The sequence below is a fragment of the Corvus moneduloides genome, chromosome 1, assembly GCF_009650955.1.
Source record: "Corvus moneduloides isolate bCorMon1 chromosome 1, bCorMon1.pri, whole genome shotgun sequence".
Lineage (NCBI taxonomy): Eukaryota > Metazoa > Chordata > Aves > Passeriformes > Corvidae > Corvus > Corvus moneduloides.
The window spans coordinates 3,873,252-3,888,588 of record NC_045476.1 but is presented as its reverse complement, the minus strand read 5'-3'; the positions used below and the strand labels follow the sequence as shown (position 1 = coordinate 3,888,588).

General features: G+C 44.7%; 1 protein-coding gene across 3 annotated transcripts in view; it reads right to left on the bottom strand.

Moving 5' to 3' along the window:
- CRHR2 (corticotropin releasing hormone receptor 2) overlaps nt 1-15,337 on the bottom strand; it is a 143,553-nt gene that overhangs the window by 10,888 nt on the left and 117,328 nt on the right. For all 3 annotated transcript variants that reach the window (XM_032095660.1, XM_032095822.1, XM_032095741.1), the window contains 3 exons: nt 12,229-12,314; nt 9,555-9,690; nt 7,761-7,802 (listed from right to left, as the gene is read on the bottom strand). In XM_032095660.1, coding sequence (XP_031951551.1) covers nt 7,761-7,802; nt 9,555-9,690; nt 12,229-12,314 — 264 coding nt within the window. The remainder of the gene's footprint in view (nt 1-7,760; nt 7,803-9,554; nt 9,691-12,228; nt 12,315-15,337) is intronic.

The following is a 15,337-nucleotide window of genomic DNA, read 5'->3' as shown; positions in this document are numbered from 1 at the left end:
TTTCCCCCAGGTACCCTACATCACACCACTATTTATGTAACATTGTTATGGTTTTTTGTCTCCCTAAAAAAATTATCCTGCTTAATTGGTCTGCAATTCCTCTTTTTTTTTTTTTTTCCCCAGAGTCTTTTGCAGCAATTCCATATAACCCCTTAACAGGAGGATATTTTCACAGCACCTGCCAGACTGGAACGTCAAAGTTTATTTCTAAGATCACAGCAGTGCCATTTTGTTATCACAGAGAACAGTTCAAGAAGCTGGAACAATTCTGACTAGTCATAAAGATTTGCCACACATTTTTGGGTGGAAACAAATGCTGCTCATTTCTTCTGGGCCACAAAGGACCAGAACTAACCACAGCAAAGGGAGGCCATGGGTGCACCCAGCCCACCTCAAGCCCCTGTGATTTTATTGTGGGGTGCTCTGGAGTCAGCCTGACATCAGCAGTGGTGGAATGAGAAGGAATATGGGGTGGGGAAGGACCCTCAGAGCAGATGGAATTAAACTTGAGCCCTCTAGTCCACCTCCACATTCACATTTATTCAGAGATTTTAAGGAATGCTTAATGCATGTCCTTTGGGCTCGGAATGATTAATGTGGAGCCTGCCTGGGCTGATGGGCAGGGGATGAGTAACCATTCCAGGGGTGATTCAGAGCTGGCAATTCTAATGAACAGCCTCCCAAGGTGATCAGATCAAAGGAAGCCACTTTGAGCTTAACAGATTTTGAGAGACAGATGGTGCTTGGCTAAAGGTCAACAGAAAAAAAATTAAACATATTTATTGTTGCCTCGCACCTTGTTGTAAGGAAAATTTACAGTGGCATCTGATCTATTCCTCTCTGATCATGTTTTCTCTCTAAGCCAGCTAGCTGCTTTCCATTTGAAATGTCAGTTGATCGGTGATTATTGATATTGATCAGATAATGTGGTTATTGATATTGATCAGATAACACTGAATCTGAGTCCTGAGCTAAGAATTCAGGCTCTAAAAGGACGTTTTCAGACACAGGCCTGGCTAGCTATGGATCCCTCCAGGACATGGACAGAAATGAAGGACACAGAACTCATGAATTACAGAATAATTAAAGCTGGAAGGGACCTCAGAAGGCCCCTGGTCCAGTGCCATGGTCAGAGCACATCCAGCATAGTGGTTTCATCCAGTTCTGAGATTATGCCAGGGTCTTGTCCACTCATTTTGAGCACAAACAACAACAGAGATCTCAAAACACCTTTGAGCCTCTCTTCCAGTGCTTAAACATCCTCACAATGATATTTTTTCTGCCCTGTTTAACCAGGATTTGCCTTGTTCCCTTCATTCAGTTTCAGAGTGCAGATTGCTCTCCCTGGGCAGCCCCTCATCAGGCACCATCCCTTTACAGATGTAGGTTGTTCTCAAACACTGCCACCCCCATTCCCAAGCCCCTGCTCTGGGATGGCTGTGTTGGGATCTCCCACCATAGCTGCAAGGTTTCCAAGGATCAGAGAACTCTCTGAGGGATCTGGTGGTGACTGGAAATTGCATGAAGCACCTAATAACAAGGACAAGTGATCTCTGGAGGCAGGGATTCTGATTCCTCCATTACACTCGTTTCTGTCATCACTGCTGAGGTAGCAGGAGCAACACCAGCCTTATTTAGAATATGAAACACTATAAATGCACTCTTTCCCTCTCTCTCTGAAATACTTCAGTTTATCTCAGGAGAAAACCATCACTATTAAGAAGGTCTGGCTGAAAGGTAGACACCACACCAGAAAGGGAACTGGATGGAAGATCCATCTTCCTTTAGAGAAGTTTTGTCTGGAATCAGTCAAAGGTAGAAGAGAAATTCTGGGAGTGCTGTACCCATCTTCCCGTGAGCAGAAGGTGCACGCTGAAGAACTGGAAGGAGAAACTGACCTGCAGGAGAAATTGTGCAGCAGGGATTTTGTGGGAATGCATTCCCTCAGCACAGTTTCAAGCCATTCACAGAATCACAGAATCACCACATGGCCTGGCTTGGGACGTTAAACCTCATCCAGTGCCACCCCTGCCATGGGCAGGGACACCTTCCACTATCCCAGGCTGCTCCAAGCCCCAATGTCCAACCTGGCCTTGGACACTTCCAGGGATCCAGGGGCAGCCACAGCTTCTCTGGGCACCCTGTGCCAGGGCCTCCCAATCCTCACAGGAATAAATTTCTTCCTAACATCTAATCTAAACGTGTTCTCTTTCAGTTTAAAGCCATTCCTTCTTGTCCTGTCACTATGTGCTCTTGTAAATTCTATCTATCCTTGTTCCAAAAATCTCCATCTTCAACTTTTTCTTTTTTTTTTTTAATCCAGTACTATCTGAAATTAAATTCAGCCTTGTGATCTGTGAGTTGACTGAAAAAATTTTGAGGAGCATCTTTTTTTTTGCAGTAATTGAAAAGGAAGCTCACAGGCTGCATTCACTCTTCTGAAGTGGCAATCAACAAAAATGCATGCAGATTTTTCATTATGCCCGTTTTCATAACATCTTCAATTCTCAGAAACCTCTCATTCTCAATTTTCTTGGAAGTCCAGAGATGCTCTTTTCCATTTGGATTAAATGACATTTGCATATTTTGCCCTCTAGTGCTGGTAGATTTTCTCTGTGTCCAAAAAAATATAACTCTTTTTCCATAAAGTCTCTAAACAAATTAATGAGTCAAGTGCCAACAAGTGCCTCTTGTGCCCATCCATGGCACACACAGTTCATGCAAAACAGCTTCAGAACACTTCAGAAGCAATAAAACACAAAAAACTGTAAACTTTTAATCTGAACTGCTCCTCCTCCGTGGATTCACTGCAATAATTTGTGTATAAAGTGTTGGCTTGGAAAGAAGGAAGGGAACAGAGCTGGGGAAGGGTCTGGAGCACAGATCTGATGAGGAGCAGCTGAGGGAGCTGGGAAAGGGGCTCAGCCTGGAGAAAAGGAGGCTCAGGGGGGACTTTCTGGCTCTGCACAACTCCCTGACAGGAGGGAGCAGCCAGGGAGGGATTGGGCTCTGCTCCCAAGTCAGAAGCGATAGGACAAGAGGAAATGATCTCAAATCACAGCAGGGGAGGTTTAGATTGGATATTTGGAACAATTTCTTCACTGAAAGGGTGGTCAGGCATTGGAACAGGCTGACAACCAAAGTGGTGGAATCCCCATCCCTGTAAGTGGTCAAAAACCGTGTAGATGGGAATGTGGTTTGGCGATGGGCTCGGCCGTGTGCTGTTAATGGTTGAACTTGATGATCTTAGATTGGTTCTTTGACTTAATGATTTTTTTATCAACAGCTGAGGGGCCTGACACACCCTCTCTCACTGCAGCCAACAAAGCCAGTCCAGGAGCTGTGTGAAACACTGTGTTTTGTGGAAATGAGGGAAAGGGACGTGACTGCAGGCCCAGGTCAAATGTCCACTCAAAAATGAAGGAAATAAAATCATCCTGTTTGAAATTCTTTGCACGGACTGCAATTTAATAGCTTCACTTTTTCCCTTCAGTGATGCCACATCTGTCAGACCAAATCACTGAAAATCAGGACATTTTATGGCGGCATCAGCTATTACCAAGGTGTCATTTTTGGTTAGATCTCAAGGTTTGTTGTTTAAATCACGGGAGGCTACAGAGGAAAAACTCTTTTCTGTTTCATTTTCCAACCTTCACAGACAGACCTCTGACAAAGGGACAGAAACTTAACAGAATCCCAGAATATCTCAGCTTGGAAGGGATCCATAAGGATCATCGAGTCCAACCCTTGCCAACTCTGTAGGCAAACTCTTCTCTGGAACAGCCTCTCGCATCCTGAGTGTTTTTAAGATGCTGATTTTGATCTTTAAGCCCAGTTTTAGTTGTACAGAAGTTTTGAAGCTACACAGACTGCGATGCTCAGATCTTGTGGGAGCTGGACTGAGGGGTGCAGCATAAAGCTACCAGAGCCAGCAGAATTTTCCACTTTATTTTCAGTTCATGCAGGTTTGTCAGGACACACGGTTCTATTTCCTGTGACTCTACCAAAATGCAGTCTCAAGTAATAATTCTGCCATTTGCTCAGATTCCAGTAACTGCCATTAATGCTTGCCCTGTACCCAAACCAAGTGATTTTCACATCAGACTGAGAAGTAGTCTCAACATTTACTAAATCTCACTGCAAAATCTCTATGAGCACTTTAAAATACAGGCACTAAATTCATTGCACAATTTCCTTTCCTCAGAAGGGACTGGGGTTAAGTGTGGCCTCTCCTTATTCTGAGAACATTAAAATCCAGCACAACTGTGCAAAGGCTGCATCCAATTCCAGCCCTGACAGGGAAGGAATTTTGCACGGGTCCCTTGGTAGCTGCTGAAAACATCACCTCCATTCCTTTACTTCCTGTTAAGTCTCCTTCTTTCTCAAAAATACCTCCTGATGAGAAAACTCAGTAAAATCACACACTGAGCCTCAGCAAAAAACCCAAATCAGGTTATGGGCGATTTTCAATGTGGTTACCTAAGGAGTAGAACATCTCCACAGCCATTCCTTCACATCTGAGGGACCCACAGTGGTGTTTCCTCTGTCTTCCACTAAATACAGCAGCTTTGAGTCCAAAAGCAAAAGGAAATACATAAACTGGGAAGGGACGAGTCTCCCGGACATGAAGCACTCACTGAAGATCTTATGAAGGATATTTTGGGGTTTTTTTGAGAGCAATCCATAATTTCTGAGCTCTGCTACAGACAGTTACTGGCAGTTTGTGAGTACCCAGTGGGATGTGTATCAAATATGGGATGGGAGAGATGCAGCTGAGATCACAGCATTACGAAAGCTTTAAATAAATGGATTTTCCAGGCTTTTTGCTTGTGTCATCATTCAGAGCGAGCCTGGCAATGTGGGGGATGAGTAACCTGATAAAGACCATCACATGCATTTAAAGAACCCAACTCTGCTGTAACTGGAAAACCTGAAGTATTTCAAAGCTTCTGAGACAGCAAGTTAGCAGCTCAGCTGTCACCGAGACAGGAACATCAGGCTCGCTGAAGAGATAAGAACAGGGCTTCAGTGATTCCATGGCTACTGAAAGGCTGCTCCTCACAGGTTATTTTCCTCTTTTAGAGTAAAATCTGGCACCTCATGGGGATTGAGTGGCATTGCCTTCATCACCACTTCTAGTAGGGATGCCTGGCTGGGAGCAGCTCAGCTTTTATAATAGTTTACTGTAAGATGCAAATTTGTTTTCTGGACAATGTGATTACACACGCAGAAAGCTCTGAAAACTCACTGCATTTGCTACTTTCCTCGGTGCAAAGCTGAGGCTGGAACAGAGCAGGAAATTTTATCCTTTAAAAGCTTTATGATATTTCAAAAAAACATTTTCACAGTACATTAAGACGAGCCCAAAGTTTTTTTCACAGTTTTGAAGTAGACAATACTGTAATATTTGACGGTTTTGGACTTATGTTTTACCTCAAAGAAGTAGCCAGAGAGCTGCCATGGTTTAGTTGGTCAAGTGGAAGTTGCACATTAGATGTTAAAAAAAGGCTACAGGGAAGGTTTTCCTCCCAAGCTCAGCTTTTGTGGGTGTCCACATGCCAGCAGAGTGTCTGGGCATGCAGTGGAGAGGCAGCCCAGACTGCCAGCAAAGCCTGGAGCTGCTCAGGTGAGCAGATGAGGTGCCTATTGTAGACTAAGCTGATGCAAAGCTTAAAAAGCAAAAAGTTGTATTGACTGGCTTGAATGACTGACATGGAGCCATTGGAGAAGCCCCATTGCATCCCACTTGGTTTTCCCACTTCCCACTCGGATGTGAATCTTCTCCAGATCCTGTATCAGCTGGTAAGAGCCATGTGGATGCCTCAGATATGCTGCAGCCTCTCCAGCAGCACCAGATATCTGAGTTTAGGGAAATGAATCAACATCCCAAGCTGGGTGTCTCAACCTTGGACTGACTCCCTCAGAAATGCCCATTCCCACCATGACAGCAGCACAATACAGCTGGAAAATCAGTTTTGGAATCACTCCAGATTTCCCAGGGCATTTTTATCAAGGCCCAGAAGTGCATGAGGTGAATGATCCTCTTTTGACAGGATTGATTATGTCTGAACTCATCAAAGTTACAGGAGGTGGGAAATTGGCTCATGGCTGTGGACAGACAACTTCAGACTGCTGTAGGGAAGGGGATATTTGGATATTTCTCCCAGTAAAAAGAGCTGAAAGAATGCCAGAACAGCCAAAGGAATGAAAACCTGCTGTGAACAGCTAACAGCTCCAAGTCTAAGTGCCACAAAATGGAAGTGGGGTGACGGAAAATCCTGACTGGCTATGAAATCACATGGCCTGGGTTCCAAATCGTGATGGTTACTGGGACACCAGTGAACAAAAAACCCCAAACCACAAAAACCCCAACACCACCGCCCATTAAAAAAGCCTGCTGTCTGCAGGAAGATTCTCTTGCGTTAACAGTGTAGACCTGGTGAATATGACAAGCAGAAATCACAGAACATCCTGAGCTGGAAGGCACCCACAAGAATCATCCAGTCCAAATCCTGAATGGGAGACCCCAACAATCCCACCCTGTGCATCCCTGGGAGCATTATCCCAGTGCCCCTGGAGCTCTGGCAGCCTTGGGAATATGACCATTCACCAGGGAGCCTGTTCAGCACCCTCTGGGGGAAGAACCTTTTCCTAAATCCAACCCAAACCTCCCCCTGACACAGCCTGAGGTAAATGTAGTTCTACAGGCACCTGTATTTTGGAGGAAGATTTAAACTCCCTATTTTTTAAGAGGCAAATGGAACAGTGAGAATTTATGGAAGGGAAGCTGGAAGGAGAACTGAGAACGCTCTGCTGCCAGGATATAAAAGTGGCACATGCTTAACGTGAGAAAGCTGAGCTGCTTCTTGTTAACATCACCTCAGAATTAATGAGGAAGAGGGGAAGTTACTAATGTAAAACAGAACAAAATAAATACAATAAAAACAAAATAAAGCTTTAAAAATAAAATTTTAAAAAGAAAATGAAATACTTTTAAAAAATTAAAATGTGGCTGCTTTGAAGCCATGCCCATTCCTTCTCATAGCCCACAGTGAAATTAAGAAGCAGCACAAACAAAATTTGTGCCAACACTGCAGGAATAATGAAATATGGAATGAATTTCTGCAGAGACTAAAATTTTAGCTGGACAAAGATGACACACTTTAATGCAGGTAGATGAGACACTGGCAATGTAAGCAGGGGAAAGATACAAATCTCTCACACAGTGGGGTGGGAGTCAAACACTGAGGGATATCAGCGAAACATTTCTTGCTTGAGTAGCAGTACCTGAAATTAATCCTGATTAAATCTGTTTTCAACCCTCTTTTCTGAATACAACAGGCACTGATCACTCAGAGATTGTGACTTGCATGGACAAACTCACTCAGCCCAGCATGGCAAGACAAAAATGGGTCACCTGCAGCATATCCTTAACAAGAGTCCAGCTCAGCAGTAATTAGCTATGCCCAGAAATCGTATTTTTAATTAATGAGAGACTTCAAAGAAGTCTTAAGATGAAGAACAGAAATTTTATAATCTGACAAAACTTCTTTCCCTCTGCCCTGACCTCACAGGTAATAGCCTGAATTTGATAAAGTTTTGAGGACACAGGACACCAGCAAAGAGGGCTGGGGAATTCAGGGACACATTAAGAGCCTTCTACAAGAGACTGATGGGACTGTGACCCCCTATAAAAACATCTCAGGTCTCTGTAATCAGGCACTCAAACAAGTTCCACCTCCCAAGGATTAATTACTTACCTCACCATTCAAGAAGCAGTAAAATACTGACACAAAGAAACCCTGGAAAGAAGAGAAAGCAGTCAATTATTAGGAAAACATTTTAACACTTCCACTGATAGAGGGGATTGCCCCTGCTGCTGGGCTACAACAAACATCTCTACAGCATCCAGTCCCTGAGACCCCTCAGAGGAGCTGTGTCATAGCTGACAGCTCTGGGGGGACGTCCCAGGCACTCACAGGGGGTGTTAAATGGCTTTAGATGGTTTTATGTGGGCCAGTGCATCATCAGATTGCTTAAATTCACCTGAGCTCAATGGCTCTGTGGAATATGCTGTGACTAAAGCCCTGTAAAGACCACAAAGGTTGGAATTCCTGTGAGTGGAATTCTGCCCATCTTGTTTTTAGGGCTGGAATTATTGTCACCATTAAGGAGAGACTCCCTGTGCTTGCTTTCTTACACACATCTTCATAGAACTAATGAGCAATGCAGCATTTTTTTGAGACACTGAGCATCAGCAGATAAAAAATACAATCAGTTTTAGGGAATGAAAAGCGTGGGTTTCTTCCCTGGTAAAGGCTTAGGCTCCTTCCTTCACAGGTTAGAAGGGACATTCTTCATTTTGGATGTTTAGCTGGGATTTCTGTTGGGATGCTCTGTGTTTCTAAGATAAACATTCCACCAGCAAAAACTGCAACCCAACTACTGTAGATTTGGCCTGCCAGATGTAGGTTTGTACTGATATCCTGGGTACCAGAGCACTTGTTCCTGCACACAGGAGGTAAAACATCAGTGTCAAACCAATTCCCATGCTAGTTCAAGAGGTAAAGCTGTAGGACACAAGGGAGTGGCTAAAGATCCTTCAGGGCCTTCAGTCACTTTTGGGTTTGTGTCAGATTCAGGGAGGTGGGGCAGTTGCTCACATTCCATTGCCTTTTCCATCCTGGAAGAACTCCAGTTAAATTCAGGGGAGAGGGGAGATGGGGCTGATGGCTCAGGGAATGCGCCAGAACAGGCTGGGCAACACAGCTCAAGTGTGTCTGGAACATTGTCCCTGTCCTCCCAGTTAAATTCCTGAGTTCTACCAAAAATTTCTTCAGTGATCCATCCACCTTTGAAAGGTGGATCTTTGAAGGCAAAATATTAAAATTTTCTCTGGAAGCAGCTGGTTAATGTTTTGTTGTCTTCCTGTGGGAGTCTTTGCCTCAACTTTCTTTTTAAGCAACTGGTTCTAAACTTACACTCACAATTGGGTTTTTCTCCTGAATCAGAGAAAACAGAAATACATCCCTATCATCTCTAAGAAATCACCACATTACATAGCATCTAATATTGATTACAAATTGTCCTCTGCAGCCGACAGAGAACAGCACATCAACCTTTGTCTGGACGCTCTTATAAGCTGCACAAACCAGCAATTCCAACAGGTAGGAGCTGTTTCCCTTTGGTTTAGCAACATGGAGTCCGAGTCTCAGCCCACTGTGTGCTCTGGGAAGAGAGAGGCACCTCGGGAGGGGGATCCCTCACCTCTCTCAGGCCGGTGGAATGAAACATCTTCTCTCTCTCCATTGATTTTATGTGAGGAGCTGAACACAGTGCTGAGTTAAGGGAGATGAATCCCTCCAGCCCACACCTGAGAGGATTTTCCACTCCACATGACACACTTGTCTATCTATTGTGCACATGTGAACTAGGCTGAGCTATTTGCAACTAATATTTATATCACACACTTCACTGCCTGAAGTTCCCTGGCTGAAAAGCACCGAGGATCCTTTCAGCAGCAGCTGATACCAGCTGTAAACTTGGTCTCTTACCTGAAAAGACTGAAGGAAGGAATTGAAATAGATGAAAACGATCTGGGAAATGTCATCCTCGCCAGGGTTGACAAAGAAAAGCATGTAGGTGATGCCAAGCAGAGGCAGGAGAACCAGCGTGGCCTTGACTGCCTTCCTGTGGGCAGGGAACAGAAAACAAGTGATCACAGGGAAGAACAACTGAGTTGAGAGTGGAAAGGAGGAGCATGGAAAGAGTGAGAGCCTCCCCTGACTGCCCAGTGCCTGTCCATTTATTTGGGGAAAGGTGTCCTGGGGAAGCCTTTGAATCCTGCTGTTTCCCCCCACACTCTGAAGTCCAGAGCACGAATGGGAACCTTATTTATGTCCCTCCCTTTCACCCTTTCACCTTTCCCTTTCCCTCCTATCAGCGGGGCTTGCATTAGGCTGAAGCCTTGGGATTCTCTGCAGGTTTGGTGAGTGATTTCTCACACCTCAGGGAGATGTGATCAGTGCACAGCTCAGCTGAGATCTGCTCTGTGCCCATCACTGGATTTTGTCTGGAGTGTAAACACTTTTCTCTCTCTCCCTCCAACACCTGCACACGCAACTCAACTGCTCAGGGCTGTCTTAGAAACCACAAATCACAAAGCAGGTGGTGCACAGGGAAGCATCAGTGATTATTAACAGAATTATTAGGGGCTAATCCTTATTACTGGTGTCTAACAGCATCTTGGGGTGTCACCAACAGCAGCATCTCATTGTGCTAGACACTGTGCAAACACAAAGGCTGCAGTCTGGCTAAGCCTGTGTAAATCTCTGCATAATGCCTAGTGGGTAGATGAAGACAGGCAGGGGAGCACAAAACCACCACCAGGATAAAGTGACAGCCTTAATGAACCAGCTGCCACAGGATTTAATACCTGCTTACCAAAAGACTGCACTGCTCTGCTGTAGAGCACCAAGGCTTGCCCCAGGCTTTGCTGAATTCTAAAGGTTTCCATTTAGGCTGTGGAAAAGACAATTCCCTCCCAGAGCCTGCAAGGACAAGACCACTGTCATCTGTTCAAGAACAACGGCAGTTGCTGTAGATTGATTCCCTCAAATATCTCTAATGCTCCCCTGCAAGCTGCAGAAGGGATAAAAATGTACTGAGGTTTGAATCAGGGCTTTTTCAGGCCAGTTTTAGTTTTATGGCAAGAGGTTTGAACATGAAAAAGGGCTATTTTTCCCTTCATTTCTCAGGAAATGTGCAGAGAAGGGTCGGAACATCAGACCATTGCGCTAACTTCACTTTTTCCCAAAACCCCAACACGAGTAAAAGGCAGGAATCAGGCAAAACAACAAAGCCCATTACTGCAGCAAAACTGCCTCCAAAGTCAAGAGCAGCCTGATTTGAGAACATCAAGTTTCAATTTAGCATGATACGCTGAGATTTCATCCAGAAATGAGTCAGAGCAACAGATCTCACTCCACAAAACCTGTGCTATTTCCCACTGCCAGGACCTGTCCGTCCCCAAGTCCTCCAAATATCTTGCAAGATACTGCAAATGGTAAGAGAAGAGCACCCAGCATCTCCTGGTGTCTGAAAATTTGCTTTTGGACTGCTAATGCTGATCTCAGCCCACACTGGTGCCTGAAGGGGCCAGGCCACCTTCCCTCTGCTGTCCTGGGCTAAACATTCCTGACTTTTCCTTTCTGCCATCCCAGTGCTTGTGGGGTTCTGCTGGGTATGAGAACTGATCTACCCCCCAAATAAAGGTACTGATTAGCTGAGGATCAGTTCTGTGATGCAACCCAATGAGTGGTTACTCTAATTCTGGCATCAGCTGAAGGGAAGGGACACAATCACCCTTCATTCCCATCCCCTAGACTTTAAATAGAGCATTAAATACCTGTATGCACACATTAATCACAGAATCCCAGAATGGTTTGGGTTGGAAGGTTAAAGATCATCCAGTGTCACCCCCTGCCATGGGCAGGGACACCTTCCATTATCCCAGCTTGCTCCAAGCCCCATCCAACCTGGCCTTGGACACTTCCAGGGACGGGGCAGCCACAGCTTCTCTGGGCACCCTGTGCCAGGGCCTGCCCACCCTCACAGGGAAAAATTTCTTCCTAATATCCATCCAAACCTACTCTCTGTCAGTTTGAAGCCATCTCCCTTTGTCCTGTCACTCCAGGCTCTTTTAAACAGTCTCTCCCCATCTTTCTTGCAGGCTCCCTTCAGGTCACAATTAGGTCACCCCAAAGCCCTTTCCAGGCTGAGCAGTCCCAACTCTCCCATCCTTTCCTCCCAGCAGAGCTGCTCCATCCCTCTGATCACCCTGGTGCCTCCTCTGGATGGGCCCCAGCAGCTCCACATCCTTCCTGTGCTGGGGATCCCAGAGCTGGAGGCTGCACTTATTACATATATACTTGTGTACATATAGAAATGGATAAATTTGTCCTCACATGAGATCAAATCCTTCAGATTTCATGGAAAGGGGAGGGATTTCATGTGTGTGCTGGGGCACGTGCAGGCCCAAAGTGAAATGGAGTGGACAGAAAAAATGCAGACAAGCTTTTATGGAGAGCCTGCACAGATAAATACTGTGGGCCTAATTTGTGAGCTCCATCAACAGTGGCACCTGGAAAGAGAAAGATGGGACAAGAACAGGACAATCAAGGCAGTGCTTTGTTAGCACCAGAGCAGCAGGAATCACAGCGGACTTACCTGTACTGTATTGTTTCTGAAGTGGTTGAAGCTCTCAGCTTTGTCATTAAAATCCTAACTATGTTAAATAGAAATACAAAATTTATCTGGAAAAAAAAGGGAGAGGAAAAAAATACAACCAGTCAGCCAAATAAGGGCTTAAAGGATGTGATACACCCTAAAAGGCACATTTTACAGTTTCAATCTGACTGAAAACAGCCTTTTGGCTTTACCATTGATTGCAACAGACTCAGAAGTTTACTAGAAATACCAGATTATGCAGCAAACATCCAACAGCTCTTATCGTTTCCAAAACAGCAGTGAAAATGGAGGGCATCATTACTGGCCCTAGAAAGGAGCTTATTTTTACTTCCTTTTCCCCTTTTCTGGGTGCAATGACGAACTCAAGGTGAGACTGATGGATTTACCACTCACCTTTTCAATCTGCTGAGCTGGGTAATTATTATTTGGGCTGCAGCCTCACCACTGAGAGTTGAGATTTGCTCTAATTACTGTTGTTGTAGCATCTGCCAGCGAGTTTCTTGCATAGCATAAACAGGAAATTAAACAAAAAACTGAAGAGAAGATTGATTTGTAGACTGTGATCAGGAGAAGGATTTGGCTCTTAGGAGCAGGTTTTGAGTTGCTTTCAGAGCATAAAGCAGGGCAGCTTACAAGACATGGGTGTGCCCCAAAGCTGTCAGAACTACACAACTGCTGAGGTCCCAGCACAGCTTGTGAGAAAATCTTCACCTCACACACAGTTCCAGGGTCTCAGGGCTCCTGGCATTTTTCAGCCCATGAATTGAACAATTCTGTCATTGACATTTGAATATTTACAAACACCGTAGCAGAGCTGACAATTTAAAGGTGTTCTCAAAATACGCTTTTTTTGCCCCGTGCTGTGGGTGTATTTCAATGTTTACATATCTTGGCATCCATCAGAGCATTCCCTGTGGCTCCTGGAACATGGTTTAGAACAAATGGAGCAATAAAGCACCTGAGCAGACACTGGGAGACTGGCAGCACTGGGAATTGAGCAAACACTTATTACACGAGATACAAAAACGCTGCTCTAGGAGTTAATACGGCATTTTTGGAAATTATTTTCTTTGCAGAGCAGGGCCCTAGGGAGTACAAGAAGTAAATAAAACAGTGCAGCTTGTGTGTTTGTTCTTGTTGGCATTGTTTTTGTCATATTAAGAGCTTCAAGTCAACTGGTTCATGCTTCATTTACCAGAGACAAAACCAGCTCCGTATCAGTGGTTTGAGTTGAATCTTAAACTCCTCACACTGGTGATTGCACTGTTCTTCAGTCACAGAAAGAGAAATACTCAGGCAGCCTCTGCTCAGGGGCAGGTAAATGGAGGTGACCTTCACCCACAGAAAGAAAACTCCCACCTCTGATATTCTGCTGCCAAATCTTGAGGTTCTCCATCAGCTCAGGGCCATGTTTGGGTTATTTCTACCAAGGGTGCAAAAAAGGCACCAATCCAAAACGTGCCAACTTTGCAATCAGAAAGTGCCAGACTGAATTACAGACCCCTAGGTAAGAGCAAATTCCAAATATCAGTAGGACAGATCACATGGCGTTAATGTGATGAACTGGGCTGAAGAAGGCATTTCAAGTTTCACGAGTCCTGCTTCGATGTGACAGCATCCTGCCATCTGAACTGGAAATTCAAATTGCCACAGCCTGCATCAGAAAATTAGGGATTCTGGCCTTTTCTGAAATTCAATTGCAGAAGCGTGATTCATCAGTCCAGAAGAATTGCTAGCTGAAAATTCTGGGAGTTATTTCGCCAGAAACACTCTCATTCTATGAAAGTCTGTTTTTAATTCTCCCAGTTCAGCTGCCCAAGCCCAGAGCAGAGCAGGACCTGAGGCACCCCTGCACAGCTGAAGCCTGTGGGCGGCACTGGCACACGTGACACAAAGCTGGTAAGAGACCTCAGCAACAGGAAGGCAGATACATCAGTGCTGACTTTTAACAAACTGCCCAGGTGTCTGAGAAAACCCTGCCAGGACATTATTTCTAATTCTATTTTCTAGGAGAAGGGAACAGTGACATTGGCCACTCAAACTGAATCCTCCTCCTGAGTAATCTCAGTCTGAACTTCGGAGCGAGTGTCACCCTGCTTCTTCCATTAATGTTGCAGTCTTCTTTTACAAGTCTGCCTTTCCCTGAAAACCAGAGAATTGGGTTTTTTTTTAAAGCGTTGGGAAATGGGACAGGTGGCAGGAGGCTATCCTGAGTTGGATGGAAGGTGCTGGAATAAAGGGTCTCATGTCTATGTCCAAGAGGCGATGGCTTGGATGCAGAGGACCATCAAGTCAGGAGAATCCTGTGGCCTTTCAAGTGCATAAAGGGAGATTACAAAAATAATTCACAGCTCCTTCTGGCTTTAGAATCTCTGAATAATGTGTGAAGCTCCTTCAAGGCTTGGTTTTGCACCTTTTCATAAGTTTCTCTGCCCAGCTGTGCTGTAGCAGGACAGGACATGAGTGCAGCCCTGTTACACACACAGCTCCTGCTGCTGGCTTCATCCCACAGTTTCTCCAGGAAAAGGAATAACTAATTCTTCCCCATTCTAGATTTAGTAGCTAAGAGAGAAAAGCCAAGTGACTTGGCATTGACTATAAATCAATTCCATCCCAGAGTGAGGATAAGAAGAGCAAGAGCATAAGACTGAGTTGGATTGGCATCATTTCTTGTTAGATTAAGCAGTTGGCTATCCCAGGATCTATGTATATTCAGTGGAAAGAAATGGGAACTTTTCAACAGTGGTTCATTTGACATACTTTAAATTAGTGTTTTTGGACTAATAGGGCTTGGATTTGAACCAGCTGCCCACACAAATCTTCCACTGATCTTCAGGTTGCCCAAGATATCCCATGTGATCTTCACTGGAATGAACGTGGCTGTATCTACTGAGGTTCTGTGACATTTCAGTCTGTGGAAGCTTAAAAATATTTTGAGGCACCAACATTTTGTCTCTGTTAAGGTTTCTCTGAGAGATCTTTGAGACTCAGATAGGGTCACCCCTAAAATGCACATCTTAGGAAGAAAAAAATTCCAAGGGAAAAGATGAAAATGTGGGCACAGCAAAGTACTTATTTTTGGTTTTGC